The sequence below is a fragment of the Erythrolamprus reginae genome, chromosome 12 (assembly GCF_031021105.1).
Source record: "Erythrolamprus reginae isolate rEryReg1 chromosome 12, rEryReg1.hap1, whole genome shotgun sequence".
NCBI classification, from domain to species: Eukaryota; Metazoa; Chordata; class Lepidosauria; order Squamata; family Dipsadidae; genus Erythrolamprus; species Erythrolamprus reginae.
This window is the reverse complement of record NC_091961.1, coordinates 29,426,019-29,443,960: the sequence shown is the minus strand read 5'-3', so window position 1 is coordinate 29,443,960 and position 17,942 is coordinate 29,426,019. Positions and strand designations below refer to the sequence as shown.

Sequence of the window (17,942 nt, the reverse complement as noted above, 5' to 3'; positions counted from 1 at the left end):
TTCACAGAAGTTTGATTGACTTGGAGTTATATTGTGTTGTTTAAGTGTTCCCTTTATTTTATTTTTTTTGAGCAGTGTATATAACACAGAGAGATATATAATAAAAACTCCAAGGTTTTGCAAAATTGCCCCAGGAAGCCTGGGCTGCTTTGGGAACGATAACCGCCACCAGTCCTCACTTTTTGTAGAAAGCAGGATGGATAGGAAACTTCCAGGCCCTGCAAGCATCCTTAAAAAAGGGTTGTGCACGGGAGGCCGTGGTCCCTTTAAGACAGTGTTTCCCAACCTTGGCAACTTGAAGATATTTGGACTTCAACTCCCAGAATCTCCCAGCCAGCATTCGCTGGCTGGGGAATTCTGGGAGTTGAAGTCCAAATATCTCCAAGTTGCCAAGGTTGGGAAACACTACTTTAAGATACGGAGCATCCTCATTAGATGGCTGGGTGGCTTCCCTGCAGTTGGGGCATCCCGTAACTTTTCCCATATACACCTGGGAGGGTCTACCCAATCTGGCTTGAGAGGTCCCGGCTACAGCTTTTGATCCTGGCTGGAGAAGATGGTAGAGGAAGGGGGGTGTTTGAGGCTGAAGTCCTTGCTGCAGGAAACGGCGTCTCTCCTTCCCCTTTGCGAGAAAGCCCGCAGTGAGCTGTGAGTTACTGCAGCTTCCAACCAGATTAGCAGCAGTTTTATTGCCGCTGTCTCTTTCTCTGTCTCCTTTCCAGCTGCAGAGAAAAATTCCGTGGCTGGCTAGGATGGTTGACACCAAGAAGACTTGCAGGGAAACTGCTAGGCAAAACCCCGGGCCAAGATTTTACCCATGGCTCCTTTTTCTCACGAGATGCTACTTTCCTTAAACCGCCCACCCAATTCTCTCTCTCTCTCTCTCTCCCACCCCCACCCCATTTCCCCAGAGAGATAAGACTTATCTCAGCATCTCCTCTCTCGATTCACTCTTTATCAGCTCCGGTTGAGGGCTGGGATGAACCCAATGCTCTGTTTTAGAGGCATCCCTGATGAAGACGGCCAAAGGAGGCTCCCCATGCTGGAAGCTGTTCATTTAACCCCGTAAGTCCCCTGCTTTTTTTAAAAAGAAAATTTACTTCCTGGACAGATAAGTTGGTGCTGGGAACTAACCAAGGCCAACCCTGCAGGAGAGGTAGGTCAGGTTGGAGGGCTTTGGGGGATGTGTGTGTGAAGGAGAGGAGGAGGGTTGTAGCAGGAGGCCTCCTGCCTTTGGGAGCCTCCCAGGCAGTGGGGGGGAGGGAGAGAGAGAAAGAAAGTGAGGGAGAAAGAGAGAGAGAGAGAGGGAAAGAGAGAGAGAAAGAGAGAGAAAAAGAGAGAGAGAAAGAAAGTGAGGGAGAAAAAGAGAGAGAGAAGTGGAAAGAGAGAGAGAAAAAGAGAGAGAAGGGGAAAGAGAGAGAGAAAGAGAGAGGGAGAGAGAAAATGAGAGAGAGAGTGTGTGTGTGAAAGAGAGAGAGAGAAAGAAAGGGAGAGAGGGAAAGAGAGAAAGAGAGCCAGAAAGAGAAAGAAGAGAGAAATACAGAGAAAGAGAGAGATAAACACAGAAAGAACAAGAGAGAAAAGGAGAGAAAGAGACACAGAAAGAGAAAGAGAGGAAGGAGAAAGAGAGAGAGAAAGAAAGTGAGGGAGAAAAAGAGAGAGAAGGGGAAAGAGAGAGAGAAAGAGAGAGGGAGAGAGAAAATGAGAGAGAGGGAAAGAGAGAAAGAGAGCCAGAAAGAGAAAGAAGAGAGAAATACAGAGAAAGAGAGAGAGAGAGAGATAAACACAGAAAGAGCAAGAGAGAAAAGGAGAGAAAGAGACACAGAAAGAGAAAGAGAGGAAGGAGAAAGAGAGAGAAAGAGAGTGAGGGAGAAAGATAGAGAGAAAGTGAAAATGAGGGAGAGAAAGAGAGAAAGAAAGAGAGAGAGAAACACAGAGAGAGAGAAAGAGAAAGAGACACAGAAAGAAAAAGAGAGGGGGGAGAAAGAGAGAGAGGAAGAGAGAGAAAGAGAGAGAGGGAGGGCCGGAGGGAGGGAGAGAGAGAGGCCTTATGTCAGCATTTCTATCCTTTCTATAAGCCGTGGGGCGAATTGGCAGGAGTGGAGCTGAGCATGTGCGAAACGCTGCTTTCCTTTCTAAAAATGGTATTCTGGTAAATTGCCACTATTATTAGCCTGCGCGCTTGGGATAAAACGGTAAACGCTGCGAATTAATAGAGGAATAGATTAGGGTTGGGGTGGGTAATGGCTTCGTGGCCTTGAAAATCCACCCAGTTGGGAGTTGGCCGTTTCCATTTCTTTGAGAGAAAAAGAAAAATGATTGAAACTTGACTTGCATGTGGTTGTTCAAGGTTCGAACCCCTTCATCTCAGTCTGAAAGTGGGTGCCAGATTTTGGATCCCTCGGTGTGTCACTCTGCTTCTCTGTTCCTTAGAAAGATGCATGAATCAGCACACTTTGGATGGGGAGGGCAAGGTTAACGCAAGAACAAACCAGGATTCGCTTAACTGAGTTAATGCAAACAGAGTTAAGGATGGGCTTTGTGGATAGGGATGGAAATCCTCCTCTAAGGTCATTCAAAGTTTGTTTGCTTTTAATTGAGAAAAATGGAATGGTTTGGTTTGTTTATTTATTTTTCAAAATACCAAAGGCAAACGAACTCCCAATGAGTTGATTTGAGCAACATTTGGTAATTCCTTATTATTATTTCCTTTGGTGGGATCCTTCTCAGCACGATTTACTCTGCAAACGCTAAAGTCTGCGTGATTGGGAGTTGGTACTGTGCATTTAAACTTCCCGAAACTTCACAAAAAGCTGTTTTGTTTTGGGCTGTGTCGATTTAAGCAATGTGTGTTCGTAAGTGGGGCTCTATCGCAACTCGGCGATTAATTAAATTGTGACGCTAAGGAGTTTTTTCAGATTATGACTCTCTGGGGCAACAGATAGACAATTAGGCACTTTTCTCACGGAGTGTCTAAAAAATGTCTAAGTTTGTGTGACTCTGGAGGACAAAATATGGAGTGATTTCAGGCAGAGGTCAAGCAATTTTGAAGGCAGTCTTTTGGTAATATAATAAGAAGTGTAGACTTTACTTCCCAGAATTCTCCAGCCAAAGAATTCTGAGAGTCGAAATATAGAGACTGTCCCACAGTACAATGGTACCTCTACCTACGAACGCTTCTACTTACGAACTTTTCTAGATAAGAACCAGGTGTTTAAGATTTTTTTTGCCTCTTCTCAAGAACCATTTTCCACTTACAAACCCAAGCCTCCGAAACTGTAACAGGAAAAGGCAGGGAGAAGCCTCCGTGGGGCCTCTCTAGGAATCTCCTGAGAGGAAACAGGGCCAGAAAAGGCAAGGAGAAGCCTCTGTGGGTCCTCTCTAGGAATCTCCAGGGAGGAAACAGGGCCAGAAAAGGCGGAGAGAAGCCTCCATGGGGCCTCTCTAGGAATCTCCTGGGAGGAAAAAGGCCAGAAACGGTGAGGAGGAGCCTCCGCGGGGCCTCTCTAGGAATCTCCTGGGAGAAAACAAGGCTGGAAAAGGCGGGGAGAAAGCTTCCATGGGGCCTCTCTAGGAATAAATAAATAATAAACATAAGTCTAAGTGCTATTACTAAGTCCTATTAAGAAAGGTGCAGAATTGTAATTTGGGGAATTACAGTGGATTTGGGGGCACAAACGAACGCTCATTTATTTTTGCATCATTGATTGAGCTAAATTGTAATCAGCCTTTTTTTTTTCAAAACAAAGAAAACTGCTTTCCCTGTTTATACTGCCTCTTTTTCTAGAGCTTCATTGCTAGGAATCAATGGGATTTAGGCAAAATTAAATATCCTTAGAAAAAGCCACACTTAAAAGTGCAGGGCTGTCTTTTCAGATGAAATATAGGTGCCACTAGAGAGCACCACCGAGATGATTTCATTATGTGTTTTGCAAAACAAATGACAGGAGTACTAGGAAAAGCAGCGGGTTGCTTTAAATCATGCAGTTTTAACAGTTTTGCATTTCTGGGCTTCTTTAGCCGGCTGAGTTTTACCCGTTATTTGGTGTTTTTGCATAAATGTGGATCTAAATGGTGTAAATATTTGGTCTAAATAAGTGTGTGAGTAAAACTGATCTAAATTTTGGACGATGTGCATGACCTCTTTGGTCTAAATATTTGTACAGAGAGCATGCTGGTAATTTATTTTTTTATTTTTTAAAAAATCAGCTTTAATCTAAGCATACAAGGAAGTCTCCTGGATTCAGTTCCTACTTTTTATTTTTGAAATCTCTATTGCCTTCTTCTGCACCAGTAAAAAGAAAGAAAGCAGAGATTCTCACAGTTTTCAATTCTGTATCCACAGTTTTTCCATTGGCTGTAGCTGCACAGACTCTGTTGCCATTATGCAGCATTACACATGTGGTCCAGATAGAAGAAAATATTCATAGTTCAGGGTTGAACTGGGGGTCCTTGATGCTCTCTAAACTTGGTAGTTTTCTTGTATACCTTTCATTACCAAACTAGGTAACCTTCTCAGTCCTAGAAGGGTGTAGGGTTTGCTCAGTGGTGGTTGCATTGTGGGTAACAAGTTTATGCATTATGTATGTATGTATGTATGTATGTATGTATGTATGTATGTATGTATGTATGTATGTATGTATGTATGTATGGATTCATTCATTCATTCATTCATTCGTTCATTCATTCATTCATTCATTCGATTTTATGCCGCCCTTCTCCTTAGACTCAGGGCGGCTTACAACATGTTAGCAATAGCACTTTTTAACAGAGCTAGGCTATTGCCCCCACAATCCGGGTCCTCATCTGACCCACCTCGGAAGGACGGAAGGCTGAGTCAACCTTGAGCCCGTGGTGAGATTTGAACCACTGACCTTCAGATCTACAGTCAGCTTCAGTGACCTGCAGTACAGCACTCTACCTGCTGTGTGCCAGCCCGGCTCTTATTGAATAATTAATAATTATCTAGAACTGAGCTTTTATAGCAATTAAAGAAAATTGAGCTATTTACCTAACCTGTTATCCTACTGAATGTTGTGGGTTCAGTACAAAACCTTAAAATGTTTCTGTGCTCCTGAACAAATAATGCTGTCCATCATTTGTCCTTTTTGTGGCTATTCCAACAATGTGACTTAATCATAATCAACCAAAAAAGAATCCAAGCACCTATTTGACAAACTTATCTTGGTCGATAAGCCACTGCCACCCAACGGTGTTCAGGTTCGGCAAGTTCGGCCGAATATTATGCAAAATTCGGCCGAACCCGAACCGAACTTGAACCCGAACGGGGAATTCCTCCCATGAAGAGATTCCGGGGGCCGAGCTTTGACATCACCAGCAGGTTGCTAAGGACGCCAAAGTGATCACTTCCTGGATTCCATGGAATCCAGGAAGTGATCATCTTGGCGTCCTTAGCAACCTGCCGGTGCCGTCAAACCTCCGAACGCCAAACACAACCCCGAACTTTGCCCGAAGTATGGAAAAATTTCAGGTTCGGGTTCGGCATACCGAACACTGCAAAATTCAGTACGGACCCGAATTGTGCGGGTTCGGTTCGCCCATCACTAGTCATGGAACGTCTACAAGAAAAACCCCAAGCTCAGAGAACATTAAAGGCACCACAGTCCTCCTCCTCCTCTTCACAATCCCTACTTCCTTCTAGCACTGATGATGTTATTTAGTTGGGTGATGAAATGTCTGCAAGAAAAATCCCAAGCTCAGAGAATTTTAAGGGTCCCACAGTCGTCATCGTTGTCCTCCTCCTCCTCTTCCTCTTCTTCCTCCTCCTCTTCTTTTTCCTCTTCCTCCTCTTCCTTCTCCTTTTTCTCCTCCCTCCTCCTCTTCACAATCCCTACTTCCTTCTAGCACTGATGATGTTATTTAGTTGGGTGATGAAATGTCTGCAAGAAAAATCCCAAGCTCAGAGAATTTTAAGGGTCCCACAGTCGTCGTCGTCGTTGTCCTCCTCCTCCTCTTCCTCTTCTTCCTCCTCCTCTTCTTTTTCCTCTTCCTCCTCTTCTTTCTCCTTTTTCTTCTCCCACCTCCTCCTCCTCTTCCTCTTCTTTTTCCTCTTCCTCCTCTTCTTTCTCCTTTTTCTCCTCCCTCCTCCTCCTCCTCTTCACAATCCTCACTCCCTTCTAGCACTGAGGATCTTACTTAGTTGGGTCATGAAACATCTGCAAGAATACCCCCAAGCTCAGAGAACATCAAAACCTCACATTCATATTTAAAACACTCCTCCGTGTGGCTCACAGATCTGTGGAAACTGCCTCTGTCGTGGTCTATTTTGCCTTCCCGCCCCAACCACATGTCTTCCTTAAGATACGAAAAGGAGCATCGCAAAGACAGGAGCATCCCTGTGGCACACGTGGCTGGAGAGATGCCTTCTGTGCGCCACTCAAATTATATTTGCGATCGAATATTAGCTTGCCTTTTCGCAGGCCATTCATAGAGTAGTCAAGGAAACCAACGCTCTGCTTGAATAAAATCTCAGTTAACAAAACTGTGAAAAACGACTGTCTGGCCCACCGCTTGGGTTTTTTCTCCGCCTTGGGCGGTTTACATTTCGGGAGGCTCCTGTTTGGTTTCTGCTTTCATCCCAGCCGCCAAAGCAGAGAATGAATATTGAGATGAAGTTAAAGAACAGACGCCAGGAGATCAATCTAAGTGACAGATTATCTCCGGCAACAAAGGCGTCGGATTGTATTCAAGTTACTATAGACATAGCCCCCAAGGCTGCCTTGGATGTCAATGATGTAAAAAACAGATGTCTTTGTTTTACCAAGGCTGACAGCCAGGATATTAATTGCTGGTTATTAATTATGTTGTTATTTGGATTGCAGCTGGGAATTTGAAAAGGGAGGGAAAAAAATCAGGCATCCCTGGCTGAGCCTCATGGCTGTTTGCATCCTTCAGATTGCGAGAAAAGTCCAAGCATTCTGTTAAACGTAAATATAATTAGTTTTAATCATAAATAAATAAACAAACTTAATTCAGAAAAGAAGACTGGGTGCTGTATTTTATTTATTATTTTTTTAAAGTACGTATTGGTGATATACAAAGAAATAACAATGTTTATATACAGTACATGATGCTAGTAAGAGTGAAACTTTAGCACAGGGGACGGAAGGCACACTGGTGAACTTATGCACGCCCCTTACTGACCTCTTAGGAATTGGGAGAGGTCAAGAGTGGATAGTCTAAGGGAAAAGTTTTGAGGATGAGGTGATGATACTGCAGAGTCAGGTAGTGAGTTCCATGCATCAACTACTCGGTTACTAAACTCGTATTTCCTGCAGTCGAGTTTGGTGCAGTTTACTTTAAGTTTGTATCTATTGTGTGCTTGTGTGTTGTTGTGGTTGAAGCTGAATTAGTCCTTGACAAGAAGGACATTGTAGCAGATGATTTTATGGGCTATGCTTAAGTCGTGTTTAAGGCAACGTAGTTCTAAGCTTTCTAAACCTAGGATTGTAAGTCTAGTTGTGTAGGGGATTCTGTTGCGAGTGGAGGATTGGAGGGCTCTTCTAGTAAAGTATCTCTGGACATTTTCTAGAGCGTTTATGTCTGAAATGCAGTGTGGATTCCAGACAAATAAGCTGTATTCAAGGATTGGTCTGGCAAAAGTTTTGTATGCTCCGGTTAGTAGTGTGAGATTCCCGGAGCAGAAGCTACGTAGGATTAGGTTAACAACTCTTGAAGCCTTTTTGACGATGTTGTTGCAGTGGCCTTTGGCACTTAGGTCATTGGATATGAGTATTCCAAGGTCTTTTACGGAATGAGAAGTGTCTGTAAGGTCTTGTTCATTCAGGTTGTATTTGGTGTTCTGATTCTTATTGCCAATGTGTAAGACAGATCAGATCAGAGGGTCCATTTCGGTGTCTGTGGAGGTGGTTTCCTGTCAGTTCAGACCGGTTCTATAGAACCAGTAGTGGGAATTTCATACTCCCTCAATTGTATTGACGTCCGATATGCAGTCCGGGTTCCAGATGGGTGAGCTGTATTCGAGGATTGGTCTGGCAAATGTTTTGTAAGCTCTGGTTAGCAGTTTAATATTGCCAGAGAAGAAACTACCCAAGATTAGGTTAGCAATTCTTAGTGCCTTTTTGTCAGTGGTGGTACAATGAGCTCTGGCACTTAGGTCATTAGATATGAATTCTAATTCCTATTCCAATAATTCTAATTGTAATATTTCTAATAATTCTAATAATTCTAATTCTAATAATTCTAATTCTAATTCCAATTCTTTCTTTCTTTGTGTCTGTCTGTCAGTCTTCCTTCCTTCCTTCTTTCCTTCTTTCCTTCCTTCTTTCCTTCTTTCCTTCTTTCTTTCCTTCGTTCCTTCGTTCCTTCGTTCCTTCGTTCCTTCGTTCCTTCGTTCCTTCGTTCCTTCGTTCCTTCGTTCCTTCGTTCCTTCGTTCCTTCGTTCCTTCGTTCCTTCATTCCTTCGTTCCTTTCTTTCTTTCTCTTCTTTCTTTCTTTCTTTCTTTCTTTCTTTCTTTCTTCTATGCTGCCCAATCTCGAAGGACTCAGGGTGGTTTACAATAAACAATATAAATACAATACAATAAAAAAGAAGTCAATTATAAAATCTAAAACAATAAAATCCTCATTAAAAAACCCATGATAGAACAGTCACATAATTCTAATTCTAACTCATTCTAATTATAATTCTAAAATTATAATTGTAATACTTCTTCTAATTCTAATGTTTAGAAATATCTTCTTACTGTTAGTGGGACTCCACAGTCTCAACTGACACAATTCTTCTTAAAAATTGGGTTTAACCACAGGTGACCGCTGTCATTTAAAGGGGCTAACAAGAATGTGATCCCTAGCTGCAGCCACTAACTTATAACTACCCAAATGTTCTCCTTTCATTTAAAGGGGCAGTTTGCATAATGGGCAAGAGGCCCAGAGGAGTTTAAATTCTCACTCGGCTGTGAAGTCCACTTGCCGACCTTGGGAACAAGACCGGATGACCTTGGGACGGTTGCCATCTCCTGGCCTCAAATATCGAGTGGCTTTTGGGTTAGCGAATGCGCTAAGAAGCTTTCAGAGTAGGGTGATAAATTGAGTGGCATGACATTGGTACATGATACGTCTCCGGCACAGGGTGTTCTAGGAAGCTGAGTGCAGAGAATGAGATCCTGGTGATAAAGCCTCGAGGTGGGAACATCCGATTGGCAGAAAAGGTTGCCTCTCCAGGCTTGGCTTTTTGTAGGGTCTCCTAGGTTTTTTTTTAAAGAAAGATACAGATCACAGATTAATGGAGTTGGAAGGGACCTTGTAGGTCATCTAGTCCAGTCTTCTCCTGGGTCCCACCAGACGACATTGTTTAGTTGACGGGACCCGGAGAAGGCCCACTCTGTGAGACCTAACTGGTTGCTGGGATTCGTGCGGCAGAAGGCGGTCCCGGAGATATTCTGGTCCGGTGCCATGAAGGGCTTTATAGGTCATAACCAACACTTTGAATTGTGACCGGAAACTGATCAGCAACCAATGCAGACTGCGGAGTGTTGGTGTGACATGGGTGTATTTAGGAAAGCCCATGATAGCTCTCGCAGCTGCATTCTGCACGATCTGAAGTTTCCGAACACTTTTCAAAGGTAGCCCCATGTAGAGAGCATTACAGTAGTCGAGCCTCGAGGTGATGAGGGCATGAGTGACTGTGAGCAGTGACTCCCGATCCAGAAAGGGCTGCAACTGGTGCACCAGACGAACCTGGGCAAACGCCTCCCTCGCCACAGCTGAAAGATGTTTCTCTAATGTGAGCTGTGGATCGAGGAGGACGCCCAAGTTGCGAACTCCTTCTGAAGGGGGTCAATGATTCTCCCCCCAGGGTAATGGACGGACAGATGGAATTGTCCTTGGGAGCCACTCCGTCTTGTCTGGGTTGAGTTTGAGTTTGTTGACACCCATCCAGGCCCCAACACATCACTCCAGGCACCGGCACATCACTTCCACTGCTTCGTTGACTGGACATGGGGTGGAGATGTATAACTGGGTATCATCCGCATATTGATGATACCTCACCCCATACCCAGCGGTTTCATGTAGATATTAAATAGCAGGGGGGAGCTTGGCCCCCTCCTCTCTGCAGCAACCCCTCAAATATTGGAAGACTGCTATAATGTCTCCCCTGGTCCTTCACTAGACTAACCATGCCCAGGACCTGCAACCAATCCTCATAGGTGTTAGCCCCTAGTCCCCTAATCTTCCTGGTTGCTCTTCTCTGCACTCTTTCTAGAGTCTCAACATCTTTTTTACAGTGTGGTCACAAAAAAGTGAACCATCCGGCATTTTTCTTAGAGGCGTCACAAGGTAGAAAAGATTTGTTTTTAAATCCCTACTTAACTGCAAAATTATTTCCCAAGTAGCTCCCCATCGAATGGAGAACTCAAAAAGGGAAATGGCTCATGGGTGTAGAATATACATTTGATTTTAGAATATTTTTTTTCCTCTTACGGCTATTCTACTGAGGTTATGGGCAATCTAGCTCTTAAAAGAAAACAACAACAACATGGGAAGCAATATCTATATGACAAAATGAGTTTACCACAGGGACGGAAAGCTGTCAGTCTTGTTTCCGAAGTTTGCAATTCCAGGGAATTCAAAATGTGTTGGAAACGTATCTCCTTATTAGTTTTTTTTTTTCCTATGTAAAGGAAATGAAACCCACTGCTCCTTTATGGATATAGTTTTCAGAGCTTAACACATTAAACATTTTGGCAAGGAAAGAGATGTGCCAGGAGGGATTTTGTTTTATTCCAAAAAGACATTAAGGGTTGATTCACAACCTCGTACGGTGACTATATCTGCTTTTCAAAGTGCGTAGTTTATAGAAACATAGAAGATTGATGGGAGAAAAAGACCTCATGGTCCATCTAGCCTTCCCTTATACTATTTCATGTATTTTGTCTTAGGATGGATATATGTTTATCCCAAGCATGTTTAAATTCAGTGACTGTGCATTTACCAACCATGTCTGCTGGAAGTTTGTTCCAAGCATCTACTACTCTTCCTGTAAAATAATATTTTCTCACATTGCTTCTGATCTTTCCCCCAACTAACCTCAGATTGTGCCCCCTTGTTCTTGTGTTCACTTTCCTATTAAAAACACTTCCCTCCTGGACCTTATTTAACCCTTTCACATATTTAAATGTTTCGATCATGTCCCCCCCTTTTCCTTCTGTCCTTCACACTATACAGATGGAGTTCATGAAGTCTTTCTTGATAAGTTTTATGCTTAAGACCTTCCACCATTCTTGTAGCCCGTCTTTGGACCCGTTCAATTTCATCCATATCTTTTTGTAGGTGAGATCTCCAGAACTGAACACAGTATTCCAAATGGGGTCTCACCAGCGCTCACTGTCACATCGGGATCACAATCTCCCTCTTCCTGCTTGTTACACCTCTAGCTATGCAGCCAAATATTCTACTTGCTTTTCCTATCGCCTGATCGCACTGTTCATCCATTTTGAGACTGTCAGAAATCCCGACCCCTAAATCCTTCTCTTCTGAAGTTTTTGCTAACACAGAAGTGTAGTGTCTGGTTTATTCCAGAGGTGTGAACATTGTGAAGATGTTACAACTGTGGCAGGAGAGGCAAAAATTTCCCCCCTACCAGGTGAGTGAAGATCAATTGAAAAGGGATTTTTTTAAAAAAAGAGAAAGAAACCAAAGGTTCTTCTCCAACTTAGTTTTGATTTACTGTTCATTTGTAAAAATAGGAAGTCCCTGATTTACAACCATCTGTTTAGTGACTGTTTAAATTAGAGAGTCGCAGAGTTGAAGAAGCTTCTTGGAGGACAAGCGAAATATCTTCAAATAAATAATCCAGTTGCCTCTTGAAATAATGCCATAGAACCACACTAAAAAAGTGACTTGTGACCATTTTTAACATGTATGACCTTTGCAGCATCCTCACAATTTGGTGGCTTGGAAACAATTTTATATTTATGACAGTTGTTTTGCCCCCGGCAGTGATGGGCTGCCAAAATTTTTACTGCCACACTATGGGTGTGCCTTATTTTGTGGGTGTGGCTAGGTAGGAATGGCTTGCCAGCCCTGTGACCAGGTGGGAGTGGCTTGACAATCATGTGACCAGGGTGGTGGTGGCTTAAAGGTCATGTGACTGGGTGGGAGTGGCTTACTGACCAAGATAATTTTTCAAATAGGTGCTTGGACTCTTTTTCCCATTATTTGAACAGCCACAAAAAAGACAAACGATCGACGGCATTATTGTCGAGGAGTACAAGAACATGTTAAGGTTTTGTACCGAACTCACAAGGTTCAGTATGATAACAGATTAGGCAAGTAGCTCAATTTTCTTGAATTGCTATAAAAGCTCAGTTTTAGATAAATACAGTAAGACCTCACCTATCGCTGGTGTTACGTTCCAAACCCAGCCGCGATAGGTGAAATCCGCGATGGGGAATTTATCGACTGATAGTACTTATTTAAGTATTTATAGTGTAATTGTTTGGTAAGTTTTCATTGTTTTAAGTGTTTATAAACCCTTCCCACACAGTATTTATTTTAGATACAGTATTTAAATACAGTATTTACAATTTTAGATATTTTTTTTTAAAAAAACCTGCCGATCGAGTTCCGCGGGCTGTTTAAATCTGCCGATCGACTTCCTCAGAAACCCGCAAACCAGCGAAGATCCGCGAATGATTTTTCTCATTAGCATTTATGGGTAAAAACATACTATTTAATTATTTCCTATTTTAAAAGTAATTAAGGATCATATTAAAGTACTAGAGAAGGAAGGACAATAAAAAAACTATTAAATTGCTTGGGTCGTGGGTTGGATTAGATGACCTACAAGGTCCCTTCCAACTCTGTTAATCTGTATCTGTATCCAACTACCTGTGTAAGAGTAACCTGACAAAACATGCATTTGGTGTATCTCTCAAAGCTCGAAATACTGCAGAGTAAAACTGTCATTTACTGGAACTTGCGCTCGATAGAAACACTTAACAATACATTTTTGAATGATTATTAATGTATTTCCATTCATTCCTTTTATGTATCGCCTCCTAAATAAGCCTTAGTAAGTTCATTGAGAGTAATGGGGCATAATTGTGTATATTGGATTACGACTTTAATGTTTGCTTAATAGAAACATAGAAGACTGACGGCAGAAAAAGACCTCATGGTCCATCTAGTCTGCCCTTATACTATTTCCTGTATTTTATCTTACAATGGATATATATTTATCCCATGCATGTTTAAATTCAGTTACTGTGGATTTACCAACCACGTCTGTTGGAAGTTTGTTCCAAGGATCTACTACTCTTTCAGTAAAATAATATTTTCTCATGTTGCTTTTGATCTTTCCCCCAACTAACCTCAGATTGTGTCCCCTTGTTCTTGTGTTCACTTTCCTATTAAAAACACTTCCCTCCTAAACCTTATTTAACCCTTTAACATATTTAAATGTTTCGATCATGTCCCCCCTTTTCCTTCTGTCCTCCAGACTAGACAGATTGAGTCCATGAAGTCTTTCCTGATACGTTTTATGCTTAAGACCTTCCGCCATTCTTGTAGCCCGTCTTTGGACCCGTTCAATTTTGTCAATATCTTTTTGTAGGTGAGGTCTCCAGAACTGAACACAGTCTTCCAAATGTGGTCTCACCAGCGCTCTATACAGTGGGATCACAATCTCCCTCTTCCTGCTTGTTATACCTCTAGCTATGCAGCCAAGCATCCTACTTGCTTTTCCTACCGCCCGACCACACTGCTCACCCAGTTTGAGACTGTCAGAAATCACTACCCCTAAATCCTTCTCGCTTGTTTATTAAACTCTGACCCTACCCTTATTGTTTGGGAGGGGGGGTTTGTTCACTTTTGATATGTGGTGGTGGGTGTTCTCTTAGATATTTTTACAGAACAGGAGGAAAGGGTTCTTGAAAGGTACAATATTGAATACACTGGATCCCCTGTGATTAATGACATAGGTAAAATCTATTTGCAAGTATGGGAGATGGATGACGCTTTTGCATTCCCCAAACCGTTGGAAAATACTAATTGGTTTTTTAAAAAAATACACCTCTGGGAAACAATTACTGGAATTGCCATACAGCCTTTATTATAAATATTGTAAATGATGTTGTCTGGATGGATATATCAGTTCTGATTTATTGCAGAGCCTGGAGCAATACCCAGAATAGTGGATATATGTGCTTCTCTTTGGTCTGTTTACTCTTCCCCAAAGAACGTTTCTACTAACAAGTCTTAAACTGCACTTTAGCTCCTTTCTTTACTAATTACGCTGGTGAGAATGTCTGACGAAAGTCGATAGGAGAGAGAAAGCAAAAAAGAAAAGCAATTATAATGCGAGTAAACAAAACTTCTGCTTTTACAGACGTTTTTCTTTAAAATTTTACAAGGCGCATTTATTCCGACTCATATTTCACACCTCGTTTCTTTGCTTGGGAACACAGACATAGATATCTAATAACCTGCCTTGCACGCAGAAGGCTACAGGTTCAAATCCCGGTAGGGTATGTCTAGCTGACGAGAGCATAACAAGCTCGAAATAGATCTATACTATAAGTCAGTGTTTCCCAACCTTGGCAATTTGAAGATATCTGGACTTCAACTCCCAGAATTCCCCAGCCAGCATTCGCTGGCTGGGGGATTCTGGGAGTTGAAGTCCAAATATCTTCAAGTTGCCAAGGTTGGGAAAAACTGCTATAAGTGATACTCGCTTATCTGCAAAAATATGTAACCCTATAGAGACCTTGGAGGTCTTCTATTCCAACTCCCTGCTTAGGCAAGAAATCCTATACCACTTCAGACAATGGCTATCCAACATCTTGTTAAAAACTTCCAGTGTTGGAGCATTCACAGCTTCTGGAGGCAAGCTGTTCCACTGGTTAATTGTTCTGTCAGGAAATTTCTCCTTAGTTCTGTCCTTGATTGCACCCTTGGTTGACATATTGCTGAACCCCAATTAAATAAATCATGCTATGGCCTATCCATCTGTTGTCTGTCTGTCTTTCTCTCTCATCATTTCTTCTTACAGTAGAATCGTTTAAATATTATTTATTTGAACGGTTTTCTGAGCCACCGTCATTTGTATAAATGCTCGGTTGTGGAATCAATATCGGGGTGGTGGTGGTACAATGCTTCCTGGATATTTGCATAAGTAGATAGAAAGAGCTCAGAGAAAACGGAGGCCTTTTTCGTTTAGGAAAATTTCAACCAGGTTAAAATCCTGATCTGTCTCTCTTTAACAAAACAGAACTGAGCTTCTCGTGGTTTCTGCCCAGCTAACCCCAAAAGTGAGCTGCTGCCATATCTCAGGGGTTGCCACAAAGAAGAGGGACTCAACTATTCTCCAAAGCACCTAAGGGTAGAACAAGAAGCTATGGGTGGAAACTAAACAAAGAGAGAAGCAACTTAGAACTAAGGAGAAATTTCCTGACAGTCAGAACAATTCATCCGTGGAACAACTTGCCTCCAGAAGTTGTGAATGCTCCAACACTGGAAGTTTTTAAGAAGATGTTGGATAACCATCTGTCTGAAGTAGTGTAGGGTTTCCTGCCTAAGCAGGGGGTTGGACTAGAAGACCTCCAAGGTCCCTTCCAACTCTGTTGTTGTTGTTGTTGTTGTTGTTGTTGTTCTTCTTCTTCTTCTTCTTCTTCTTCTTCTTCTTCTTCTTCTTCTTCTTCTTCTTCTTCGTATTATTATTATTATTGTTGTTTGTTGTTGTTGTTATTATTATTACTACTACTACTACTACTACTACTACTACTACTACTACTATTACTATTATTACGTGAAGTCCTCAATTTAGAAACATTCAATTAGTGGCAATTCTGAGTTTATGTCGCCACTGAAAATATTGACTTATAACCGGGGATGAGTTCGATTTACTTTCCCCACTGCTTAGCGTTGCGACAGAAGTGAACGTTTTGCACATGTGCAAAAGCTAAATCCAAGATGGCGGCGCCCATGGACCAGCCCTGGCAGAACTCGCTCCGTGACGTCATCGCCGGTTTACTAACGGTTCTAAAGAACCAGTTACAACCTATAGGATCCCACCTTTGCTCATGCCTCTTTGTTGCGACTGATGATGCTCTGTTGAAGCAGGGTCGTGTGATCGTTTATGACGCTGACGGTGTCCTCAAGTCACGTGATTCTCTTTCTTTGATTCATTTAACAACCAGGGTGAGAAAGATCGTAAAACAGGGCAGAATTCACAGAAACAGCTTGTCTCACTTGGGAACAGAAATTTTGGAGTCAACTGTGGTCATAAGTCGAGGGCCATCCATGAAGAAAGGCAGGGGCTGGTTTCAAAGAAATTTACTATGAAAGGTGTCTTTGTAGCACGTTTGTCTTTCAATAATGATCTGCAGGTAATCCTTGACTTAAAAGCATTCATTTCCTCACCATTTGAAGTTACTTACTTATTTACTTACTTACTTACTTACTTACTTACTTACTTACTTACTTACTTACTCATTTACTCATTTACTTACTTACTTACTTATCCATCCATCCATCCATCCATCCATCCATCCATCCATCCATCCATCCATCCATCCATCCATTTAATTTGTATGCCACCCATTTCCCGAAGGATTCCATTTTTAATTTTTAAAAAGAAAGTTTATTGAGATTAAATAGTTAAAAAGGATGGGGGAGGGAAAGGGAAAAGGGAGAAAAAGGCATTACATAGTAATAAAACAGGTCGTAATCAATATCACTATATCATGGCCACAATTACAACACGTAACAAAAGATATAAAGTACATATACATAATATAAAATAGAGTAGTAAATCTATAAGATACCAAAAGAAATAGAAGAAAAGGGGAAATAAAGGGTGGAAAAAGGAAGAGCTGTTGATAGAGGGAGATTAGGGATAGGGAAAAGGAAACATACAATTAATATAAAAAATCTCTTTAAAACAATATAAAACCAACAGTTAAAAAACCCATGAGTTCCATTTATGGCTGGATCTCGATGGTACATTATCAGATGAATGGCTCCAGGCCTGCTGGTCAATCCAGATCTTTACGGGTTTCCGGAAGGCCGGTAGGGTGGGGGCAGTCCAGATCCCAGTTCCTGAAGCCGCTCCTCGTATGTTATATTTATTTATTTATTTATTTATTTATTTATTCATTCATTCATTCATTCATTCATTCATTCATTCATTCATTTATTTATTTGATTTGTATGCCGCCCCTCTCCGCAGACTCAGGGTGGCTAACAACAGCAATAAAACAGTATATAACAAAATCCAATACTAAAAACAGTTAAAAACCCATTATGTAAAAACCAAACATACATACAGATATACCATGCATAAAATTGTAAAGGCCTAGGGGGAAGTGCATCTCAGTTCCCCCATGCCTGGCGGCAGAGGTGGGTTTTAAGCAGCTTTCGAAAGGCAAGGAGGGTGGGGGCAATTCTAATCTCTGGGGGGAGTTGGTTCCAGAGGGTCGGGGCCGCCACAGAGAAGGCTCTTCCTCTGGGTCCCGCCAAGCAACATTGTTTAGTTGACGGGACCCAGAGAAGACCCACTCTGTGGGACCTAACTGGTCTCTGGGATTCGTGCAGCAGAAGGCGGTCCCTGAGATAATCTGGTCCTGTCCCATGAAGGGTTTTATAGGTCATAACCAACACTTTGAATTGTGATCGGAAACTGATCGGCAACCAATGCAGACTGCGGAGTTTTGGTGTAACATGGGCATATTTAGGGAAGCCCATGACTGCTCTCGCAGCTGCATTCTGCACGATCTGAAGTTTCCGAACACTTTTCAAAGGTCGCCCCATGTAGAGAGTGTTACAGTAGTCGAGCCTCGAGGTAATGAGGTTATAGTTTCCAGTCTCCGTATTATCCTGGTTGCTCTCTTCTGCACTGTCTCTAGAGTTTCTGGGAGTTGAAGTCCACAAGCTTTAAAAGTTGCCATGTTTGAAGTCCT

General features: G+C 42.1%; 1 protein-coding gene across 5 annotated transcripts in view; it reads left to right on the top strand.

Annotated features, from left to right (window-relative positions):
- The first annotated feature begins 495 nt into the window (after positions 1 to 495).
- GRAMD1B (GRAM domain containing 1B) overlaps positions 496 to 17,942 on the top strand; it is a 169,397-nt gene continuing 151,950 nt past the window's right edge. For 2 of the 5 annotated variants that reach the window (XM_070765666.1, XM_070765664.1), the window contains exons 1-2: positions 496 to 559; positions 962 to 1,065. In XM_070765666.1, coding sequence (XP_070621767.1) covers positions 557 to 559; positions 962 to 1,065 — 107 coding nt within the window. In that variant the 5' untranslated portion in view covers positions 496 to 556. The other 3 variants (XM_070765670.1, XM_070765668.1, XM_070765665.1) reach the window with 2 other exon arrangements.